Below are 20,310 nucleotides of genomic sequence, written 5' to 3'. Positions count from 1 at the left end.
TAATTAACACAAAATTAAATAAAGATGTGACTTTGTAGTAACATTTCTCCTCCCCGACAGTTGTGGATTATTGCAACTCTTCTGATGAGTGGAGAGTGAAATATGTTTGGAATTTGTTCATGCACTGTTTTAAACATTGTGTTGTAAGTTCTGGAACATGGTGACCTAAAACACTACTAATCCAACCAACTTTTACCTCTAAAATTGTTTTGTTGCTTTGTGTAAAAGGACTCTGTGTACAGGCTAACGGGCTACACAGAAACAACTTGTCCAGGCCCCTTGCCCTTTGAAAACTGTCTGCCAGACGGCTCCTTTTCAAGCTGTAAACTCAAAAAGACAGTTCTTTTGCCACCGGTCCAGCTTATTCTTTAATGATGAGAAAGGAGGCACTACAATTAAACAATGTTTCTTTGTGTTTGTATTCAGGGTTGCTATAGCATAAGTGGTGCCTGCCTTACTCGATTTTATCAACCTTGCAACTTTCTATGACCTTTCTTTAGAAAAAAATAATAATGCTTGACTTCTAAAACAGGATTAGCAAAAGTTGTAGCATCAAAATATTTTCTGGGTATTCTAGCAGAGCAACCGCCTTGTTTGCACAATTCCTGCCTAACATGCTGGATCTCCCCCCCCCCCCCCCCGCATACGGTCCTCAGTTCATTTGAAGTCCTAAGGAATTAGCAGTATATAATATAACAAGACCAGGCATCTCTCAGAATTTACCTCAAGGTCTAGATTTAAAGAAAGCACTCTGCCCTTGGGGGGAATTTAGGTTGTTAAGGATTAGTATGAACCCAAATAACTTTTGACTTTTTCAGAGCAGAACAATTCCCTGTGGTTCAGCTGTCATAACCCCTGAGTTTATGTATTTATATACACTTACAAATGTGTGAGAGATTATATCCCCATTATAGTGACAGCTAATATCTTCACTTAAGGATGTCAATTTGAAACAGATGTACATATCTTGAAAGGAAAGTAAGGGCAATCTATTGTTAATGTTCAGACTTTATCTTTGACTGCAGTATCTAAATAGATTTTACTATTGATTATTTTTTTTAAATGCATTCCTGTTAATGTTATTGTCCTGTTCTCATATTTATAGCTAATGTACCTCACAGTGTTTAATAGATCAGTTTAAGACTCTATTGACACTTAAGATGAAACTACAAAGTCTGATGAAATATATCTTTGAAAATATATCCCTCCTGATACATTTGATGTATCCCACCCCAATTAACATTGTTGTATATATTTTTGTTGTGCTTCATGCATAGGAACAATTTGTCCTTGTTATAAATTATATATTGTCAGGGAGAATATCTGGATTTTAGTAAAACTGATGTATCTGAACTTACATAAAGAAACAATGAAGAAACTGGACAGAACACACATACACCCTTTCTCGCTGTTTCTAAAACATTATCTTCATCATTCCATAGACCTGTTCCTTTGGAGGAGGAATTTTTTTCTTTTACCCATTTACATTTCTTGCCTACCCAGGGCCGTCTCGTCATAGATGTTGGGTGGCGTGGCGCGCCAGGGCGCCGGGCCCGCGAGCCCGCCGGCATACCAGGCGCCCCCTCCCCAACCCGCCCCCGCGGGCAGGCGAGCTGCAAGCCGGCCGCTCTCCGGAGCCCCAGCTGGAGCACTGGGAAGGGCGCACAAAGCCCCGTGCCTCTCCAGCGCCACACCCCTCATCCCCCGCTCGCCCACCCCCCCTCCCGAGGGGCGGCCAGCGCCGGAGGGAGGTGGGTGGAGAGGCGGCATGCCGGGGGCGCCGAGGGATCGTCGCGCCATGGCGGCCGATCCCTTTAAGACGTCCCTGTGCCTACCCTTCCTTCTAAGGCATGAATGCGGAACCTTTAGCCCTCCAGATGTTGCTGAACATCCACCAGCCGCAGTAAGTACGGCCATTGGCCAGGGATGATGGGAGTTTGAGTTCAGCAACATCTGGAGGACCAGAAGCTCCCCACATCTGTCATAAGGCATTCAGGTTAACAGATGTGTTTTTGCGTAAGCAGGCTACCACAGATTTTCCTCAAGGAGAATGTGAAAATGTACCAGTGGGGAATAGGCCCTGGGAAGTATCCCAAGGGCCAGATAGAGAGGTTTGGAGAGCCAAATCCCCTGGACCTGATGTTCCCTACCCCTAGACTAACATCTGTCTGCAACAGCAGCCATTTCCTCTGAGATCTGCCGTGAGCCAGAGCTTCCAATGCAGAACAGCAGCTGGAACATCTGAAATCTTATGAATGCCTTTGCCCCTCTCTAGTAACCTTGTCTGTTTTTGTTGCCAGATGCCTCAAGAACCTTGGTTAGTAAATGGTGTATAAATATTCTGAAACATTTAGCAATCTAAACCTTCAGGGCTCAACAGGTAGTTGAAAAGACTCATTTACTTGAGTGCTGCTGGTTTCTTTGTTCATTGACTACAGTTTTGAATGGGTTTGTGTAGTGCCGTGTTTGAGACAGCGGTAACCCCATATTCAGTTCTGTCGAATTCTGAAATGTTTTCTGATTAAAACAAGGATGCTAGCCATATTCGTTGTTAACAAAAAATAAAATAAAAATTGTCCTGCATATAAAGAGGTAAAGTCCCATAGTGAACATAGTTCACAATTGCATATGTTTAGCAGGGTTTACTTTAGGAGGAAACGTTGGCCAGCCTTTTAGGTTTTTAATTAAGAAGGTCACAATCAATTATATCTGAATTTCAAAGAATTTAGCAATTAGCTGTAATCTGCAGTTCCCAGCGGGAGGCTTTCATACTATTAAAAAGAGATTGTTTCCATCTCTGATCAAAGCCAAAATAAAACTAACAAGATTATAAAATATTTTGTGTGTCTTATGCAGCACACTATACCGCTGTGTTAGTGATCAGGGTTTTCTTTTCTTTTTTAATGCTATCTTTTGGTCTGATTTTATTTTTTTTAACATTTTATGTGTAGGGGCCAGTAACTTCATGAATGAACTTATGTGTTCCGTTAAGCAAGTGGAGCAATTTGGCCTTTTCCTTTTTCCTTTTTTTTAAAGAGTATGTGAATAGCTTTGAATATTTTAAAGTAAATAATAAAAATGCAGTCTACGGTAACCTAAAGTTTTTGACATAAGTATTCATGTCATCGAAGTTAAAGTAAGCTGAATTGATGGGTTCTTTCAACAATCTAGGGTATGTGCCGAGTTTTGTACTTTTTTTTTAAAAAAAAAGTTCTAATTTGCACTTTCCAATGAATTTAAACTTTCTAGATTTGTACCTACTTAAAAGAATGTTTGTGACCTTTTGACCCTTTTGTTATCCCTAATTCAGAAAGGCCTTTATTCTGTAAAAGCTTAGGTATTAAAAAAGAAAGAAAGAAAGAAAGAAAGAAAGAAGAGCGAAAAAGGGGGGGGAGGGGGAGAGACGTTAATGGCATAACAGTCCTTTCTGGTCATCCTGTGTAAGATGTTTATGCAAAATGTCAATAGAAGCAATTGGCCTAACAGTGTGACAACTTACTTTGCTTGGAAATGGGCTAATCTCCTGTTTGGGTTATCCAGAGGTCAGGTAGGGATTTCTTTCCTCGCTCCCCATAGTGCAGGGCTATACACTTTTACAAGCTTTGTTGGGCTGAGGCCCAAATCTTCCCTACCCTGATGAGTCCCTGTTATCTGCCAAGGAAAACAGCATGCTTATCCCTAAACTTCGCAAGTAAGCCCAGTTTATTTTAATGGAGCTGGTTTCCAAATAAAAGTGTCCCTTGGATCTCAACTTTGGTGTGCATTTAGTTACCCCTGAACGTGCACCTCCCTTTTGCATGCACAGTGAGGTAAAAGGATGGATTCACCCCACAACTAATGGGCAATTTTTATCCTCCTTTATTATGTTAAGCGGCTGAAAATCATGTCCCATTAACGAACCCAGAGGGGAATGGGTGTGCATATTTGTACAAGTACCTGAGTTTAGGATTGGAGTGCCAAACATACATGTTTTCTGCCGCTTGAAAATGGTTCTGCTTTAACATGTGCTTCCTTTGCTTCTAGAGGGGACTAGCAGATATTATCATCATCCATTATTTCAAAGAATTCATTAGAGGCCTAGTCCTGTCCCTTCCTGAAGTTCATGTGGAACACCCCCCCCCCCCCCCAAATCAAACATTGTCGTCCTTCAGAGCTTGCCACCACTGCCCTGTCACAGCAGGCTGGAACTCAATAAGTGCTCAGGCAAGCATGGAGGGCCATGAAATAGGCCTTGGCAGGTTGCATGCTGTGAACTCCTGGCTCAGTGAATCAGCTTCTGTGTGTTTTTATAACAGCCTTTCCCCCCCTCTGTTAATTACGCCCGGAGGCTGTGGAAAGGCAGCATTTACCTGTTGAAACAGACTAAGCAGCAAGTGTTCTGACATGTTTATCAGGCAAATTGTATCTGACAAAAGGTAATTACACATGCAATCAGGTCTAGGAGTATCTGATTGATTACAGGTTAATAATAAAAACTGTTTAGCATCAGGTACAATTTTTTTGTTGGAGGAAAGTTGTGTAAATCTGAATAGCTTGTACTCACGGGTATAAACATTTTGGGATGTAGACTTTAACTTATAACCTTTTTTAAAACAACAACAGATATTCAGCTTACAACTTCTATTGGACAACTTCTTTGTGGACATTTCAGTCCATTTCTGTTAATTAAATTTAATCTGCAAGTGTACTTCTAGCTGTATATAGAACCTTATCTTCTTTAATTATTTTGGAGTTTGATCATGAATGAACCCAGCACACATGGCATTTCCATTGTTGCTTTTCTTTCCCAGCCAACTGTCTTGAAGGAGCTGTACTCCTCAAAGGACTATCTACAAAGAATACTGTATTGCTTTTATGTGTGGGACTTGAATCTACCTGAAAGAGCAGGCTTGTGGGACCTCACGATATGTGGAGTAGCTTACACATGACTGTGTTCCTATATAATGCATCACAGTGAGTTTCTCATTTATACATTTAAAAAATTGACATTCAGTACAAGGTCACCTATGTCTGAAGAATAGCTGAAATGTTGGTCAAAATCACTTAAGGACAATGAGAGTTAATAAATAATCTGGATCAAAATTCAGCCTTGTACCTACAGTCTTCAAACTGAACCTAAAGGAATCTAGTGACAGGAAAGAAAATCCTAAACCACAAAGGTTATTCAAAGCAAGCAACAAATGTCCTTTTTATCTTGCAACTAAATTGCTGAGTGGTGTATTTGAAGATGTGAATTAGGTTCAAATAGTGGGGCACATAACTTGGGGTCAGCTATAGGAATTCCTCACACAAATGTCTTCCCACATATTCTTTTGTTCTTTTGATACTAGTCAGGCTGCAGGGTTCAGCCTTAGCTCTTTGAGGGTTCAAATAGCAGGGAGTTAACTCATTACTGGGCAGCCTATACAACAAATGGATTTCCAAGCATCCATATGTTAGAAAGGAACATTTTTTAAAAAAATTATAGCTAATTCAAAGACTTCTCTTGGATCTAGCACTTACCCCCACACCTTGCACAAAGATGCTTTTTTAATTTATGGGATCAGGTTTACCAGATTGTCTCTTGACCATCCAGTAGCTGAGATAACTATTATTATAATATAGACAGACTAGCAGAATGTCAGTCCTAAGCATATTACAGGGAAACAATTGCCACTGATTTCAACCAATGCATAGGGAACAAATCATTATTAAAAAATATTATTTTGAAATGCAGTTGTGTTCAAATCCTATGTATAAAAGCCATGTGCAATTCTTTGCAGGTGCTCTCTCAAGGAGAGTATTTTATTGTATTTTTATTTATTGTTATAAATTAACAGGCACATCAGGACCTTTGCAGAGAATAATACTTCCAGTACTAAGCATAATGCAATGAAGACAACAAAATGTTTGTTAAAATTTTAACGGTATTAAAATTAGAAACTTTAGAGGAACTTTTATAAAAAGTTTTTGACAAAAAGGAAAAATGATTTTGATCAGATCTAGGGCAAACAAGTTATAAGGAGAGATGTATAGATCATGGAAAAAATAAGTCTTTTAATAGAGGTTTAATGTACATACACTTTTGTTAAAAACATTTATTACACTATTTTATATAGGACCATTCTATTGTAGCACTCAAGGGAACTTGCATTAATCTTTGAAAAACAACAAATCCAATTACAAATGTGGCATATTAGGAGCAGATTGAAACAAATCCACCAACTTAAAAACATAAAAATGACCAGTTAAAACAATTAATCAATATTACATTTGCATCTGAATATAGGTATATGTTTTACTCGAGTGATACACCTGGGTGGCTCCAGTTAGCCACTGAGAAAAAAATACATTACATTAAAGGCACAATCTTATAATTGAGATCCACCAGCTGAATGACTTTACCTGCAAAAACCTGCTGTGCTGGCCCAATGGTGCATCTCTATCTTGTGGAACAGTTGCTAGCATACTGCTCTGCTGGCATTGCTGGAATAGCTCTGCCAGCAAACTTACACTGAGAGCATAGCTAAAGCCTGGTACAGTCAAATGGTGGAGTCACTGCTGCTTGCGGAAGCGAGAGTGGGAGGCACAAGGCAACAAGGAAGGTGGCGCTGTGCAAACACGTCCTGGTGGAACCAACATCATTTTCCTGTTGGTACCGGTATGTTTGCACAGTGCTGATCTCCCTGTCCGCAGAAGGTCAAATAAGCACCATCACCACTCCCCAACTCCCCATTTGTTACATATATATATATAATAGCCAAATTATAACAATAACAATTCATTCCCAAATTATACAATTATCAAAATGCCAATCAACTTCCAATTAATACATTTTAGTTAAAGTGGCTCCCCACGCAATGATTTTGGGTGCATTTCCGATCTTATATCACTGCGTTCCATGATCTTAATTAACGTCAATTACATTTCAGTTATAACAATAATCCCTTAGTCAACAGCTACATATTTAATGATTTCCATTTGTGATGTTACAATATGTAAATCTATAGTTTCAAGTGAGGATCTCAAACTATTATCTTCATTCTGCCCTGTGTGTGAAAACTGTTATGTTCATGGAGATTCCTTCTGTCCATATATGGTGTTGTCTCTTTCACTTCCCAGCTGTTATTTTCTCCAATCGTGACTTGGGACAGAACTAAATCTTGAAGTTTTTCAGAGGTCTTATCTCACCATCCCTTGCTTCAATGTCTTGGAACAGGCAACTGTCTGCTATAAACCATTCTGTCTCACTAGTAAAACATGTCTCAGATCTTCATCATTTCCCCCTCAACCTAGGAAAAGGTGGGCAGTTTTTGAACGCCCTGAAGATTTAATACTTTCCAACTCCCGGAATCTCTGCAGCATTCTTACCACAGCCCCCAAATTATTTTCCTTCAGCTAGATATTTATGGCCAATTAAACTTCATCTTGGATTGCTTTCCATCAGTAGCACAAACAAATCTCAGTCTCTTTTTCCTTGTCTTTTGTTTTTAATCGGATACATTTTAATACATTTTTTTAAGAATGTATGTAGCTGATATGTTCCACAATGTGTTGCTGCAACCAATTTCCATCACGCACTGGTACATTAAAGTCATTTAAAGAGCCAATTAAACGAAGAACATCTGTTCCTTAATGGCAGCGTAGGAGGGTTTTTGCCAGACGAAGTGCTTTACTCAGTGCCCCCCTGCCTCCCACATTCCATGCCGGAGCAAGAGCCAGGTACCGAGGCAAACTGCGAGTGAAGCCCATCCCCCCCCAGTCCCTGGGGGGAATTTGCAAGGATGATTTACCCTCTGTCGTCCTTGCCTTCCATTCACCGATGAGCCCTCCACTATCATGGGAGCTACCTCCATTAAGGCAGGCAGGACCGGAAGCCCCCACCATCCACTACCAGTACAATCATGGGTGGTACGTGGAAGGAGCTCCCACTCCCACTGCATATGATCCTCCTCCATTCCATAGCCATGCTTCTGTTGATAGTTCAACTATACCCCAGACCTGTTGCAAGAAATTTCCCTCTTTGATACGGTCAAAAGGGATTACTTACAGATAGTGTATCTTGTTCCACAGGAGGAGGTGGCAGCTTGAGTTATTGCTCTTTTTCCATTTGACATTTATATTGATAGTATAGTAGTCAATTTAGAAGGGCTTCATTTCCTACCTGTTTTCTCTTAGGTTACTTTGAATTTATGCCAACGATATGATTTAAAGTGTCCCACTCACCAACGGGCTTCAGATGCCCACTTGGAAGTCTTGGGCACTTCCTTGTGTAGGTGAATAACTTGTCATAAATTATTATTATTGAAAGTTCTGTCTGTTTACCTATGCCAAGCTTATGGTGGGGAGGAATATAATAAGGGAGAGGTTAGGGTGGCAGCTGTAAAATGTTGGAAGCTAATCCCCCTCCCTCCTCTCAGCATTAAGGAGTTCTGCATTTAAGGGGAGAGGGTGGTGAAAATGTCAAACTATTGGAAACTAAGAGAATGAGTCCTCTCTCTTCCAAGTATTATACCAGCCATTTTAGTGAGAGGGGAGGAACTGGACATGAAACATCCCTGACTTCTCCAGGAGGTAGAGCTGGAAGAGACAGTCTCCTTGTCTGAGAGCTGCTGCCAGTCAGTGTGAGCGTAATTGAGCCAGATGGACCAATGGACTGACTTGGTATATAAGGCAGATTCTTAAAATGGAAGCAGCTGCTCATAGCAAAGCTCTGACCGTTTGGATTAAGAACATGCCAGGAACTGTTCGCAAGGTTGACAAGCTGTGTTTTGATGGAGCAAATCCAAAAAAACAACAAAACACCACCAGGATTGCTTAAAAGCTCATGATTATGGCAAGCTTATAAATTCGTTCAGCAAAATTGTTTGCTCTGCTTATGAATAATCCAAGGGCCGACAGAGAACCCTTCTCCCAGAGCATCAAAGACACAGTAACAAAGGCAGATTTAGCCATAATTTTGTTTCATGCAGACCTGGGAGTTTTGAAAGACCATTTCAGATGCGGCTGAATGTGAGAGATCTTGAAATCCAGGAAATCTTTTCCTTATTTCTATTTCAGACTTCAGTAACTTCAGTAACTCTAAGAAGAATGTGGTCAGAGAACATGTACATGTGGTTTAGTAATATAGCCCATTATTTCCTGTTCCTTATCTACAGTATGTAGCATTATCTGCCACTTTGGCTGCATTAAATTGGACTTCACACTTCCATTACCTTTTTGATGAGCCTGTAGTTGTCTTAAAAGAATAAATGCATGAGAATGTGCCTTTCAGGTTTAGCTAAGCATTGTTTAGGAAAGATGGACATCCTAAAACCTTATTCTTTGATTATGCGAAACATGCCTGTATATAATGCCTTTTTTCTAGCGTCTTTTAAAGCGTGTATAGATTCTGTGTGTTTCCTTTACTATGACATTACTTGCCCCTCTATTTTTGTCCTTCTCTAGCTGTCTGTTTTGTTAGGTGCAATAAGAAAATGAATCCTGAGATGACAGATAACATACATCACTCTGTTTCCCATTAATTGTTTTAATTTCCCCCCATCTTTTCTTTGTCTGACATACCATTAATGCAGTGGTTTCCTTAGAAATGTATTGCATTTGAGAGGGGTGATGAAGATGCTGCAGGCTCTGTTCAGCTATGGAAAATGATGATCTTAGCCTGTACATCTAGCAAGCCATTAACGGTTGGATCCAGAGGACGTTAGTCGTGCTTTAGTTCTTCCAAATTCAGTGGGACTCAAGTTGTTATGAGTAGTGCATAACTAACTTTCTTTGGATCCAACCCAATGTATTTAGCATCTATGCAGGCACTTAAGGACAACCACTTTTTAAAACCAACTCTAAGTAAATACTTTAAAGTTAATACTGTGTCCCAGAGCCAACATTTGCTAACGTGAAAAGGCTCAGAATTGGGAACTAGTATAGAGCACAACCATGTTAATAGCACTTGTATTCACACCGACTAGATCTGTGTGCCACAGTCTGGGAAACAATTAGACAAAAGTTCAAAACACTGCCATCCCTATAAACAATTGTAAGCTGGTGTATGTATTTTTGGCAGATGTATCTGCCTTACGATTGGACTTGCCCTCAAATTCTTTTCCTGTTCCACCTTTATATTAATTACAGGACTTAAATCTCCTAGGATTATATGCCTCTTCTGTTTCAGTGGAAATGAACATGTGTACTCTGTTTCCTCTGATGAATTGTGAGTCACAGTAGCATCTTGAGCCAAATCAGAAAAGATTACAGGCATTACGTCATGTACATCTTCGATAACACAACCACACACACACAACCAGTGTCTAATTTACAAATATATAAACACACACACACACACACACACACACACACACGTATGCCTATTCCCACACATTCTCTCTTACACAAACACTCCTAGATGGATGGATGTTTTTGTTATTGCAGGTTTTATAACTTTTTAAAAAAACTTTGGTTATCTTATTATGGAAACTCAATCGAGATTTAATCCCAAAGATGGCATTATATGTGTGTGTGTGTGTGTGTGTGTGTGTGTGTGTGTGTGTATATATTTCAGTGGCCTCCCCTGTTCCCTGCCCTTACTGACAGTCTTTTAAAATTGATTGCTATACGTATCCAGTCATAAGCAAATTGAGTGTATGACTTTCTAGCATCTTGTATAATGGATTACTGTATAGTAGCTATATCAGTCCTGCTGGTTTTTAAATTTCTGATAATTAATTCATTCAGGTGCAGTATATAGCATACTTACCACTTTATCTTTTCCTTTGTGTTGTTAGATTTAAGCAAATGTTGTGCATAACTTGATTTTTTTAAAATATAGGACCCATCCAGGACATTCATTAGCATAGTTTGTAATTTAAGTGCAATGTTGAACTAGAGACTATACACAATTCTCTTGTTTTTATTTTTGTTTTAAGCGAGGTAAAAAGTGAAGTGAGTTAACAACTTGCTAGATCCTATTGAATACCTGGATCCTGCAACCTGGACCTTTCCACGGACATAACTGCAAAATGTCCCACCAATACTGGATCTAACTGTGAAAGCTGCTCGTTAAAATGAGAATACTAGATACCCTAGAAGTATATGCCTATTCACTTGTGAGTAAGCCCTATTGAATGCAATGGGACTGACTTCTGATTAAGCATGTATACGATTATACTGGTAAAGTATATTTTCCCTATTTTATATGGCAAAGGAATAGAAATAGTTCTGCTTCGTTTTCTAAAATAAGTCAATGCATTAGACGGGTGAAACTAGGCTTTATTTCACTTGGGTCACACACACACACACACAGGCAAGGATGCTCGATGGTGCCCCTCTGGCTAACCCCCCCCCCCAATAGCTATGGCACTGCATTAGAGCCTGATTACAAATCTTTGAAATCCTGCATGCCCGGTCCTCTTCATCTTAACTCCCAGAACTATCCTGTTAATGAGATATTTTAATACCTGGGTTTTATTGTACCTAGGGCTAAAACATATCACATATTTTTAAAGCACTATATTTACTATTGACTCTGATGTCTAATCAGATGATAACTACATAGGAGGTCTGGAAAGCTAATAGCAATTGCAGGTGTCAACCCACATTTCAAGGACTCGAGAGTTCAAATGATATATACGTACCAGTAAACCACTTTGATTATCTTCTGCAGCCTTGTCTCCTGTGTGGACAAAATAACTAACTTTACTGCCAGCTGCCTTTGAAACCTCATACCACAAACAGGAAGGCGTGAAATAGTCGTGTTAATAGTGGGTAAAGTGAATCAAATATTTTGTTTGTTTGTTTTTGGAGAAGCTGTGAAGGATGGTTAATACCCTGCCTTTCTCCGTGTATTAATGTAAGCTGAAGTGATGGAAAGGTTCTTCGTATCATTATACGAGGAACGGATGCAATTCCCACCATATGATGCTCCTTGAAATGGCTTACAGGCACATATGGGAGTGATGCTGTTTGCTAGCCCCGCCTCCTATCCAATTGCTTGCATTGACGGTGCATTGCCTGAGTGCCAAATCATATGCAGGTGACCAGGACATGGTTGCAAAGACTAGGCCACCAGGCAGCTCTTGCCCACCCACAGCATACAGTATACATGCTGTCAAAGTCCATTACGCACAGCAAGGTGCGAAGCTGCGAGTGAGACAAAGAATAAGTGTGTAATAGCACCAAGCAGCTATCCTGCTGTCGCTGCAGCTCGCTGTTCTATCTGCACCATCTTCACCCGAGAGTTGTCCCAACATAACCCCTGAACCTGCCCTCCGGAGGGGAGAGGGAAGTTTATAATTGGACTGCTTATGTAATTTGCTTGTGCGTGTTGGTCTTCCGCAGCATGTAAAGCTGTGACATTCAGAAAAAAAGAAACTTTCTAGAATTAATGAGGCTGCTGGGTAACCTTTCAGCTGAGCATAGGATGCGATTACATCCTCTGCCGCCACTTACACCTCCTCCTCCTCCTGCTGCTCCTCTTTGAGGCTGGAGCTGATGTGATGGCGTTGAAGGCTGTTCCTGTTCATATAGGATATGTACCAAAAGCAGAAAATACAGTGGCACATGCATGCCATTCAATTGGTCTTATCTGTGGTCCAGGGGGCAAAGCTTCAGCGTCCTGCCTAGCTCCCTGCTCTCCCCCATTAGGCCTACTGATGCAAACAGAATTGTGCAAAAATATGCCCATTTTACAGAATGTGTTCTGTTTCTCTTGATGCAGAATGTGTGTGATTTTTTTAAAGGCTGGTTTTTGTATGCCGCTTTTACGTGTTGTACATTCTACATTCCTAAGAGTATAAACTCTAAGGAACAGAAGGGGACTTATGGGTAAACATGCATAGGACTCTCAGTTGTGTCTTTGAACTGGATGTGAAAATAAGTGTCATTTTAAACAGTGGAACTATCTGAAGTATTTTGAATAGTGCAGCTTTAATGTTTCTTGCATAGATCATGATAAATTTGAGGAGTGGTACCCGCATTACTCTTCAAATATCCACCCTGCATAGTCGGCCTGCATTATATCTGAATGGGTATGTGTAGTTTCCTTTCAAGAATTTCCAAGGATGATACATCAGGATAGTCTGAAGTGTGACACACACACACAAACACACCAAATTTGATTAATCAGCCTTCTGCAAAACATTTTACCAATATCTGCTTGGATACTTGGAGAGGTGGTGCAGTAGCTAACACAGCCATACAGGCATGATAAAGTATATGGGAATATGCTGCATCAGTATCCCAGGAAATGTCACACACTGTGAATGGGTGGGGCTATAACTAGGCAGACAGGGCTACCCCAAGACATGTTGCTGCTTGAAGCAAAAGGCAAAATGCCCCCCTCCCCACTTACAGAAGCCAACTGGACTAGCAGTTTAATTTTATTTTGATACTGGCAATGAGATGGTGCTCTTCACCAAACATGAGGGCGCAACAGGCTAGTTATGAGGGTGCAGGGCAGAGGCACCCCCATTGCTTCCAGTATCTGCCACCTGATCCAGTTGCCTCATTTCAGTTATGTCTAGTGGCAGGGATGGCCCTGAATGGCAGGTTCTGTATTAATTTTCTCCATTTGAAAACGAAAAGAACACAGACACTTCAGTATACCTCACCAAAATAAATCTGGTGTTTGGTTGAGCCTACCTAGCTGCAGCAGGACGCAGGTGGCACTGTGGTCTAAACCACTGAGCCTAGGGCTTGCCGATTGGAAGGTTGGCGGTTTGAATCCCCGCGACGGGGTGAGCTCCTGTTGCTCGGTCCCTGCTCCTGCCAACCTAGCAGTTTGAAAGCACGTCAAACTGCAAGTAGACAAATAGGTACCGCTGTGGCGGGAAGGTAAACGGCGTTTCCATGCGCTGCTCTGGTTTTGCCAGAAGCGGCTTAGTCATGCTGGCCACATGACCCGGAAAAACTGTCTGCGGACAAACGCTGGCTCTTTTGGCCAGTAAAGTGAGATGAGTTCCGCAACCCCAGAATCGTTTGAAACTGGACTTAACTGTCAGGGGTCCTTTACCTTTACCTTTTAAACTAGCTGCACTGTCAGAAAGTGCTCCACAAAAAACTGTCACTGCGCCAATTAGTCTGCTATAAAAACACACCAAGAAACACATTAAAGGGTGGGGTAGGGGAATTGGTTGAGGTGCAAGAATGGGTGGCCTGTTGTGCTCCTTACCAGATTGTGCATCTCTGAGACTAGATGAGTAATGTTTTAATTTAGAGATTGCCAAAGGAAGAACTGAAAAGAGGGGGAAGTCATTTGCCATGCCAAAGCTTTCCATTATCCAGTGCACTGATTTGATCTATCTGAATGATGACAAATACAGAAACCAATAACATTAATCAATCTGCATTAGAAAATGGAAACATCTTATTTTGCAGTCTCATGACCGGATTGCTAAATGGAGAGACTATGAAGTCTGAGATGCATTGCAAAAACAGAAATTTTGATTCCATAGCAGGGATTTTCAGGTTTGCTGTTGAATTAATGTTTACTTAGGAGTAAGTCATATTGATTTCCAATGCAGCACACTCTTAATACGGTTTGTGAGACAGAAACATTGATGGCCATACGATTTCGTTCTTTATGCTCCTGCTGTAAGCTTACACAGAAAGTTATTCCTGAACTTTGTACTGTAAACTGAGCCAATTGTATATGAGCAGCATGTGAACCATTCATGTAGGATAGCCTATATCAGTTTAAAATTGGAAAGTGATGCTAGTAAAGTGAGTGTCAGCAAATTTCAAAAGGGTTTAATGGCTGAGAGTTTCTTATGGAGCTTCTGTGGGCAAAATATTGGTTTTGGTGATAGATACGAAGACGTTATCATAAATTGATTCTTGGACATTTTCATTCAGACAAGTATCACTAAGTAATATTCCCCTTTGGGTAACTTCGGTGAAAAAGTGTGTGTTAAGTAATATGTATGCCTCTGAACTTGTTTTCGTCTTCCAAATCCTGAATATGATTTTATTTTATTTTTACTGATGTATACCAGCAGTTTTCTTGAGGGTTTTTGATTCATCAGCATACCACGCTTTGCTTCTTCAGGCCATTTTGTGTGTTTTTCCCCTTGCCTGTTTCTATTTAATTTTAAATAAGAAGATGCAATACCAACAAAAACGAACTCCTGAGTCGTAAGCACCTTATTTGGAAGTGAAGACCCATTAATCCCAATGCTCACTTCCAAGTCAATGTGCTTACTATCATAGGCTGAGTAGCCTGACCAAGATGGATAGTGTCAAGAAACCTGTTTTGCATGTGGTGAATGAAATGCCTACTGCGATGGGTCTTGCTGCTCAGCAGAAGAATTGTCCTACACATGAAATTGATGTTCTGTAGGGTCATGGATGAATCCATATTAGTCCTGGATTTTGCTCTTCTTAAAGCAAAATCCAAGGACAACAAACATGATTTAGTTACCCCTTCCGACACTTTAACTACACTCTCCTATTTCTGTTTTCTAAGAGTAGAATAGGGGTGCAATGTGGTAGTAGTAATGGGTAAGAAACCAGGGTCTGTGAGTTAGACCAGGTACATAGCACTCAGACTTAAAGGTTTATTTTAGGTGGTGGAATGACATTTAAGAGCTTGCAGTGTTACTGCTCAGGCATAGGCTTCCCCTTCCTTCTATCACCACCACCTCCAAAGTGCCCACATTCATACTACCGGTAGTTAAAACGTGTTTGCATATACGTGTCTTCCCTTCAGACCTTGCAGAAAAGGGTAGGGTTGGCATGCTATGGAAATGCAGGGCTCGTTTTCCCTATGGTTTCTGAAGCCAAGAGGTTATAGGGTAGGATGGGGGAGGCGATCAGGAATGAGGAGTTGCCCACTGTGGCCAAGAGAATTCAAATGGCTCGAATAAGGTTGCAGATTGCTCTGCCCAGCTGAGGTGCTTTCCTATGTTGTCCCCTGACCCCACTCATAATTTGGGACATCTCTTATTTTTATAAATTGGTCTCTGGGGCAGATGTGGAAAAACTGCACTGGCTTGAAGTTCCATTGGGTGCCTCGTCTACTGCATCTGTCCTACCGCACAGGGCACAAATAGCAAGTGAGATATGTGAGACTCTGGCTTTTTAGGTAGTGTCTGCCAGACTGAAGTGTGATTTGTTACAATAATCTGTGGAAACGCCTGTTTTTAGGAAAACATGGAAATAGCTGGCCTCCAGTGGAAGATGAGCTGGAGGAGGCTTGTGAAATCTCCTCTCCCCTGACTCTGGACCTCATGAGGGATAGGCAGTGCTTTAATTTCTAAGCAAAGGAGAAGCCGGGCCTCAAGTCTAGCTGGAAGCAACCTCTTGTCCTTCATCCTTGCCATCTATGGTAGACTATAGGAGCCAACTCCTAAGGGCCTTGTGGGCTTTGGCCTCCACAATAAAATATTTGAGGGGGCTGGGCCCCCACAAAGTTGATGGGCATTCCCATTCAAATGGTATGTGTGCACTGCATCATGTGATCAGTTATGCGTGGCGGGGCTTACCTGCAGTGGACTCAGGCTGTGCAGTCAGTGGCAAGGGAAGATGGCACCCTGAACAGGTCCAAGGACCGCTTTGACCCACTCCTCCTTCATCCCTGCCTGGCCATGAAACTCCAGATGTAGGTTAAGAAGGAAAGTCCCAACCTTGGGACTGGAGGTGTTGATGGAGGAAAGCCTTCGCTAAGTGTAGCGGGATAGGGTAACTTCTAGCCTGCCATCACCCTTAGCTATTGGACCACGCTGGTTGGGGCTGATGGGACTTGAGCACCCCATCCCTGGTTTAGTGAGACAGTTCTATCGTCAGCCTTCCCACGTCCCCAGCCGCTGTCTGCTTGGCATCCAGTGCCGCTCATCCTTCCCACTCCTCCTCCTCTGGAGGGAACTGGTTTCGAGTTTAGGTGGCTGAAGAAGATTCCGCTCGACTTGGGAGGGCCACCGTGGGAAAACCCGGATGGCCCTCCACGCTGGGAAGCCGGGAGACCGGAGCGCCTTGCAAATCTCTCTCTGGGAGTGTCAAAAAACCCATGAGGCAGCGCAAGTGTAGGTGACTGGGGGGACCCCGCCGTTCCTCTCCTACGAGCGCCTTCCTTTTGCACCACGGTCTTCAGGTTAAGGCGAAAAGGAAATGGCAAACGGAGCCCTGATAATGAGCAGATGAATAAACGTGCGAGAAACTCCTCTTGGCCACCCCACCCCACCTTTTCCTTGGCTCCTTCAAAGACGCCAAAACAACCTGCTCTCCAGAAACCGCCAGGGCTGGAAGGAAGACGATCCGCGCCGCAAGTAGCGAGTGAAGGGCTTGGCAGTTTTGAAACAATGAGAAACGTGGATCGGAAGTTGGGTTTAAGTGGCTTAGAGGGGATTAGGGCTTCAAATTGGCGGCGGGGCCCGGCGCTTTCCTGCGAGAGTCATGCCGCCTTTTAAAAGATTACGCGCAGATTTGACAGCAGCTCCGGCTGGATATCATGAGCCGAGCAAAGGCAGCTGGAAGGAGCGGGGGTGGAGGTCCCTCCCGAGGGATTTTATTTTATTTTATTTTATCCCGGCTCCTTCTGTTCCTCGCCTCCAGTACTTTTCATAAAGGCTACTTTTGAAGCGTGTTGTGGGAACAGCAGGGCTTACAGAGGAACTGGAACAAACCTTCATATTTCACTCATATGCGTTTTAATTTTGATATGAAAAGCGTACCCCCGTTAAAACGAGGGAGAGGTACCCAACAATTTTTCTGATTAACGAGTATTTCGGTTGCATTATTTGTGGAACTTGAGTGTTCACTTTTTACCGTTTTAAGGTGTAAGAACAGCGTTTGTAAACGCATGCTTTTGAAGGCGGAGCGCTGAAATGCACCCTTCCCCAAAAGGGGTACTAAGCTGTGTTCTGTGTTGCAACAAAACAACAACAACAACAACAACAACAACAGTGTCTTGTGGCAAGCTTAAAAATACTCAACAAATGAAGATATTTCCTAATGGCGCACGAAGGTGTGGAAATCGATCCTACTCGAAAAACGGAATATAAACTTAGAACCGCTAGAGGTCCACAAAATAAGGACCAATTTCTTTTTATTTGGTATGATTTTATTGTTGTTCACATTAATAACACAGAGCATAGCCAACCTCCCGCCCTCCATGAATAGCTGTGGAAAATACGAAGAAATAGAGGCAGAGCTTTACAAACTAAGGTTCGCTGGAAATGCAGCTCATCTCCCCCTGGAAAATGCCAGTGGGGTTTTTATTTGTATAGACATGTGTTATAACGTCTCCATATTTTATCAAAAAATCTTGAGTGCATTACAGTGGTACCTCTGGTTAAGTACTTAGTTCGTTCCGGAGGTCCGTTCTTAACCTGAAACTGTTCTTAACCTGAAGCACCACTTTAGCTAATGGGGCCTCCCGCTGCGCCGCCAAAGCATGATTTCTGTTCTTATCCTGAAGCAAAGTTCTTAACCTGAAGCGTTATTTCTGGGTTAGCGGAGTTTGTAACCTGAAGCGTATGTAACCCGAGGTACCACTGTACTGAAGTCTCTCGGCTCCCTCTTGGTCTCGGCTTCGATATTTCGTGCCTGTTTTCTGTGATTGACTTCCTTCTATGGTCAATTTTGCCTATTTACTTATTTATTTCCCGCCCTTCACCAGGGAGGGGGGCGGGTTATGCGATATATTTTGTGGCATAAACTCCTGTGGGCCAAAGCCCAGCTCATTAGCATTAGCGGATGTTACATTTGATGAATCTCATGCCATTAAAAATTGGTCCGTCTTTAAGCGGCCCCGAAGGCGAGGGGCTCTCTGCCTTGAACAAACGGGGGATTTTTTTTATGGTTTGCTTTAAAATGACGAAAGAAGCGTATTTCCATTTTTTCGTTTGTTTCCTTCCTCCCCGCCCCCCCGGGGGGGGGGGTTGCATCTTGAGCTCTTCCTAACGCGGGATGAAAGTTGGTGGTCGAAGGAGACGGGGCAAAATCGCTACGTCCATGGGGGGCGAGAGGAAACTCCACACCTCAGAGGCCCTTAACGTCAATTTTTGTGTGTGTCCCTCTTCTCCCCCCCTTCAGCTTCTGGATCTCTTCATGGTGTGGGATTGGTCGACTTACCTAGCCGACTATGGGCAGCCCAGCTCCAAGTACCTGCGCGTCAATCCAACCACCGCCTTGGCCCTCTTGGAGAAGTGAGTCACACACAGCCCTCCTCCTCCTCCTCTAGCCATCTCTGCAGGTGCTATCAGGAGACCAATGCCTTGCAGGAGAGCGAATGCTAGGGCACCCCCCCCCCCCCAGGTTAGGTTGTAACCCAAATGCGTGCGCTTAGATGCCGCCTGTCCCTTTGCAAACGGGGAAATGCTTCTTTTAGTTTTAACAGCTCCATCCGGATCTCTCGTGATTAGGACTGGACACTACCTGCATCTTCCCGTTTAGGAAATTTGCCCATCCTAAATTTCCTTGAACGGACAGGTCCCACGCAAGATGGCAACGTGCGGGATGGATCTCGGAGCAATTCGTAAACGTCCTAATTTTCAGGACCTTTTGGTTTAAAATTATTCCAAAAATAAGTAATTACTCTTTTTGAGAGAGAGAGAGAGAGAGAGAGAGAGAGAGAAACTTGCAGCAAAAACGCCAACACAAATGTGACTAAACTGCAGTATTAAAAATGATTATTTTCAGTATGGGGTCTTTACTTGCATTGCGCTATGCAAAATTCCCATCACCAACCCCCCATTCAAGGAGTCCACGTGCTTTGACTTAACCGGATAGTAGATCAGGTTGCTACAAAAAAGTTGATTCATTTGATCCAGTGGCCCTGTGCCCCCCAATGCAGGCAGGCCTTGGCTGAGGATCTACCATAACCTTGATCGAGGGAGAGAGGAGGGAGAAAGATGGATGCCTCCGCAGTCTAGCTGTTCCAAGGATCGCGGCAGCTGCCTTGAAAATGGGAAAGAGAGAGGGGAAGTACGTCCCTCTGAGCTGAGTGGTACTTACGTCTGAGCAAACCTCTTTAGGTTGAAGCAGCGAGGCTCTCTGGAAGCTTGAGCCTCGCCGCAAATGCGGAATAGCAAAGAGCGTTTGGGAGTCAAGGCACACCGCTTGCAGCTAAACCCTGAAATGTAAAGGCGTTATAAATATTTAGCTGCTATGCCTTAAACTACCCCCTTCCTTTCTAACTGTTGATTCGTTTTCTTTCTTCCCCCCTCGCAACGCCCCAACGTTTTGCAGAGTCCACAGAGGGTATGTATTTTTGTACTTTTTTGGTTTTACTTCTACTGTCACTCCGAATTTATTCCTTTTGGTATTAAACCACCCAGGGTTCCGCTTCGAAGAGATTAATAGGAAGGCTGACTAAAAAAACAACAACAAAAAAACAAAACA

The 20,310-nt window shown here is 42.4% G+C and overlaps 1 protein-coding gene across 6 annotated transcripts in view; it reads left to right on the top strand.

Annotated features, from left to right (window-relative positions):
• EXOC6 (exocyst complex component 6) overlaps window positions 1-20,310 on the top strand; it is a 92,696-nt gene that overhangs the window by 71,015 nt on the left and 1,371 nt on the right. For all 6 annotated transcript variants that reach the window (XM_033149275.1, XM_033149273.1, XM_033149276.1 and 3 more), the window contains 2 exons: window positions 19,003-19,115; window positions 20,158-20,169. In XM_033149275.1, the coding sequence (XP_033005166.1) occupies window positions 19,003-19,115; window positions 20,158-20,169 (125 nt within the window). The remainder of the gene's footprint in view (window positions 1-19,002; window positions 19,116-20,157; window positions 20,170-20,310) is intronic.

Source organism: Lacerta agilis, chromosome 5, assembly GCF_009819535.1.
Source record: "Lacerta agilis isolate rLacAgi1 chromosome 5, rLacAgi1.pri, whole genome shotgun sequence".
Lineage (NCBI taxonomy): Eukaryota > Metazoa > Chordata > Lepidosauria > Squamata > Lacertidae > Lacerta > Lacerta agilis.
This window is presented reverse-complemented; position numbering and strand designations above follow the sequence as displayed.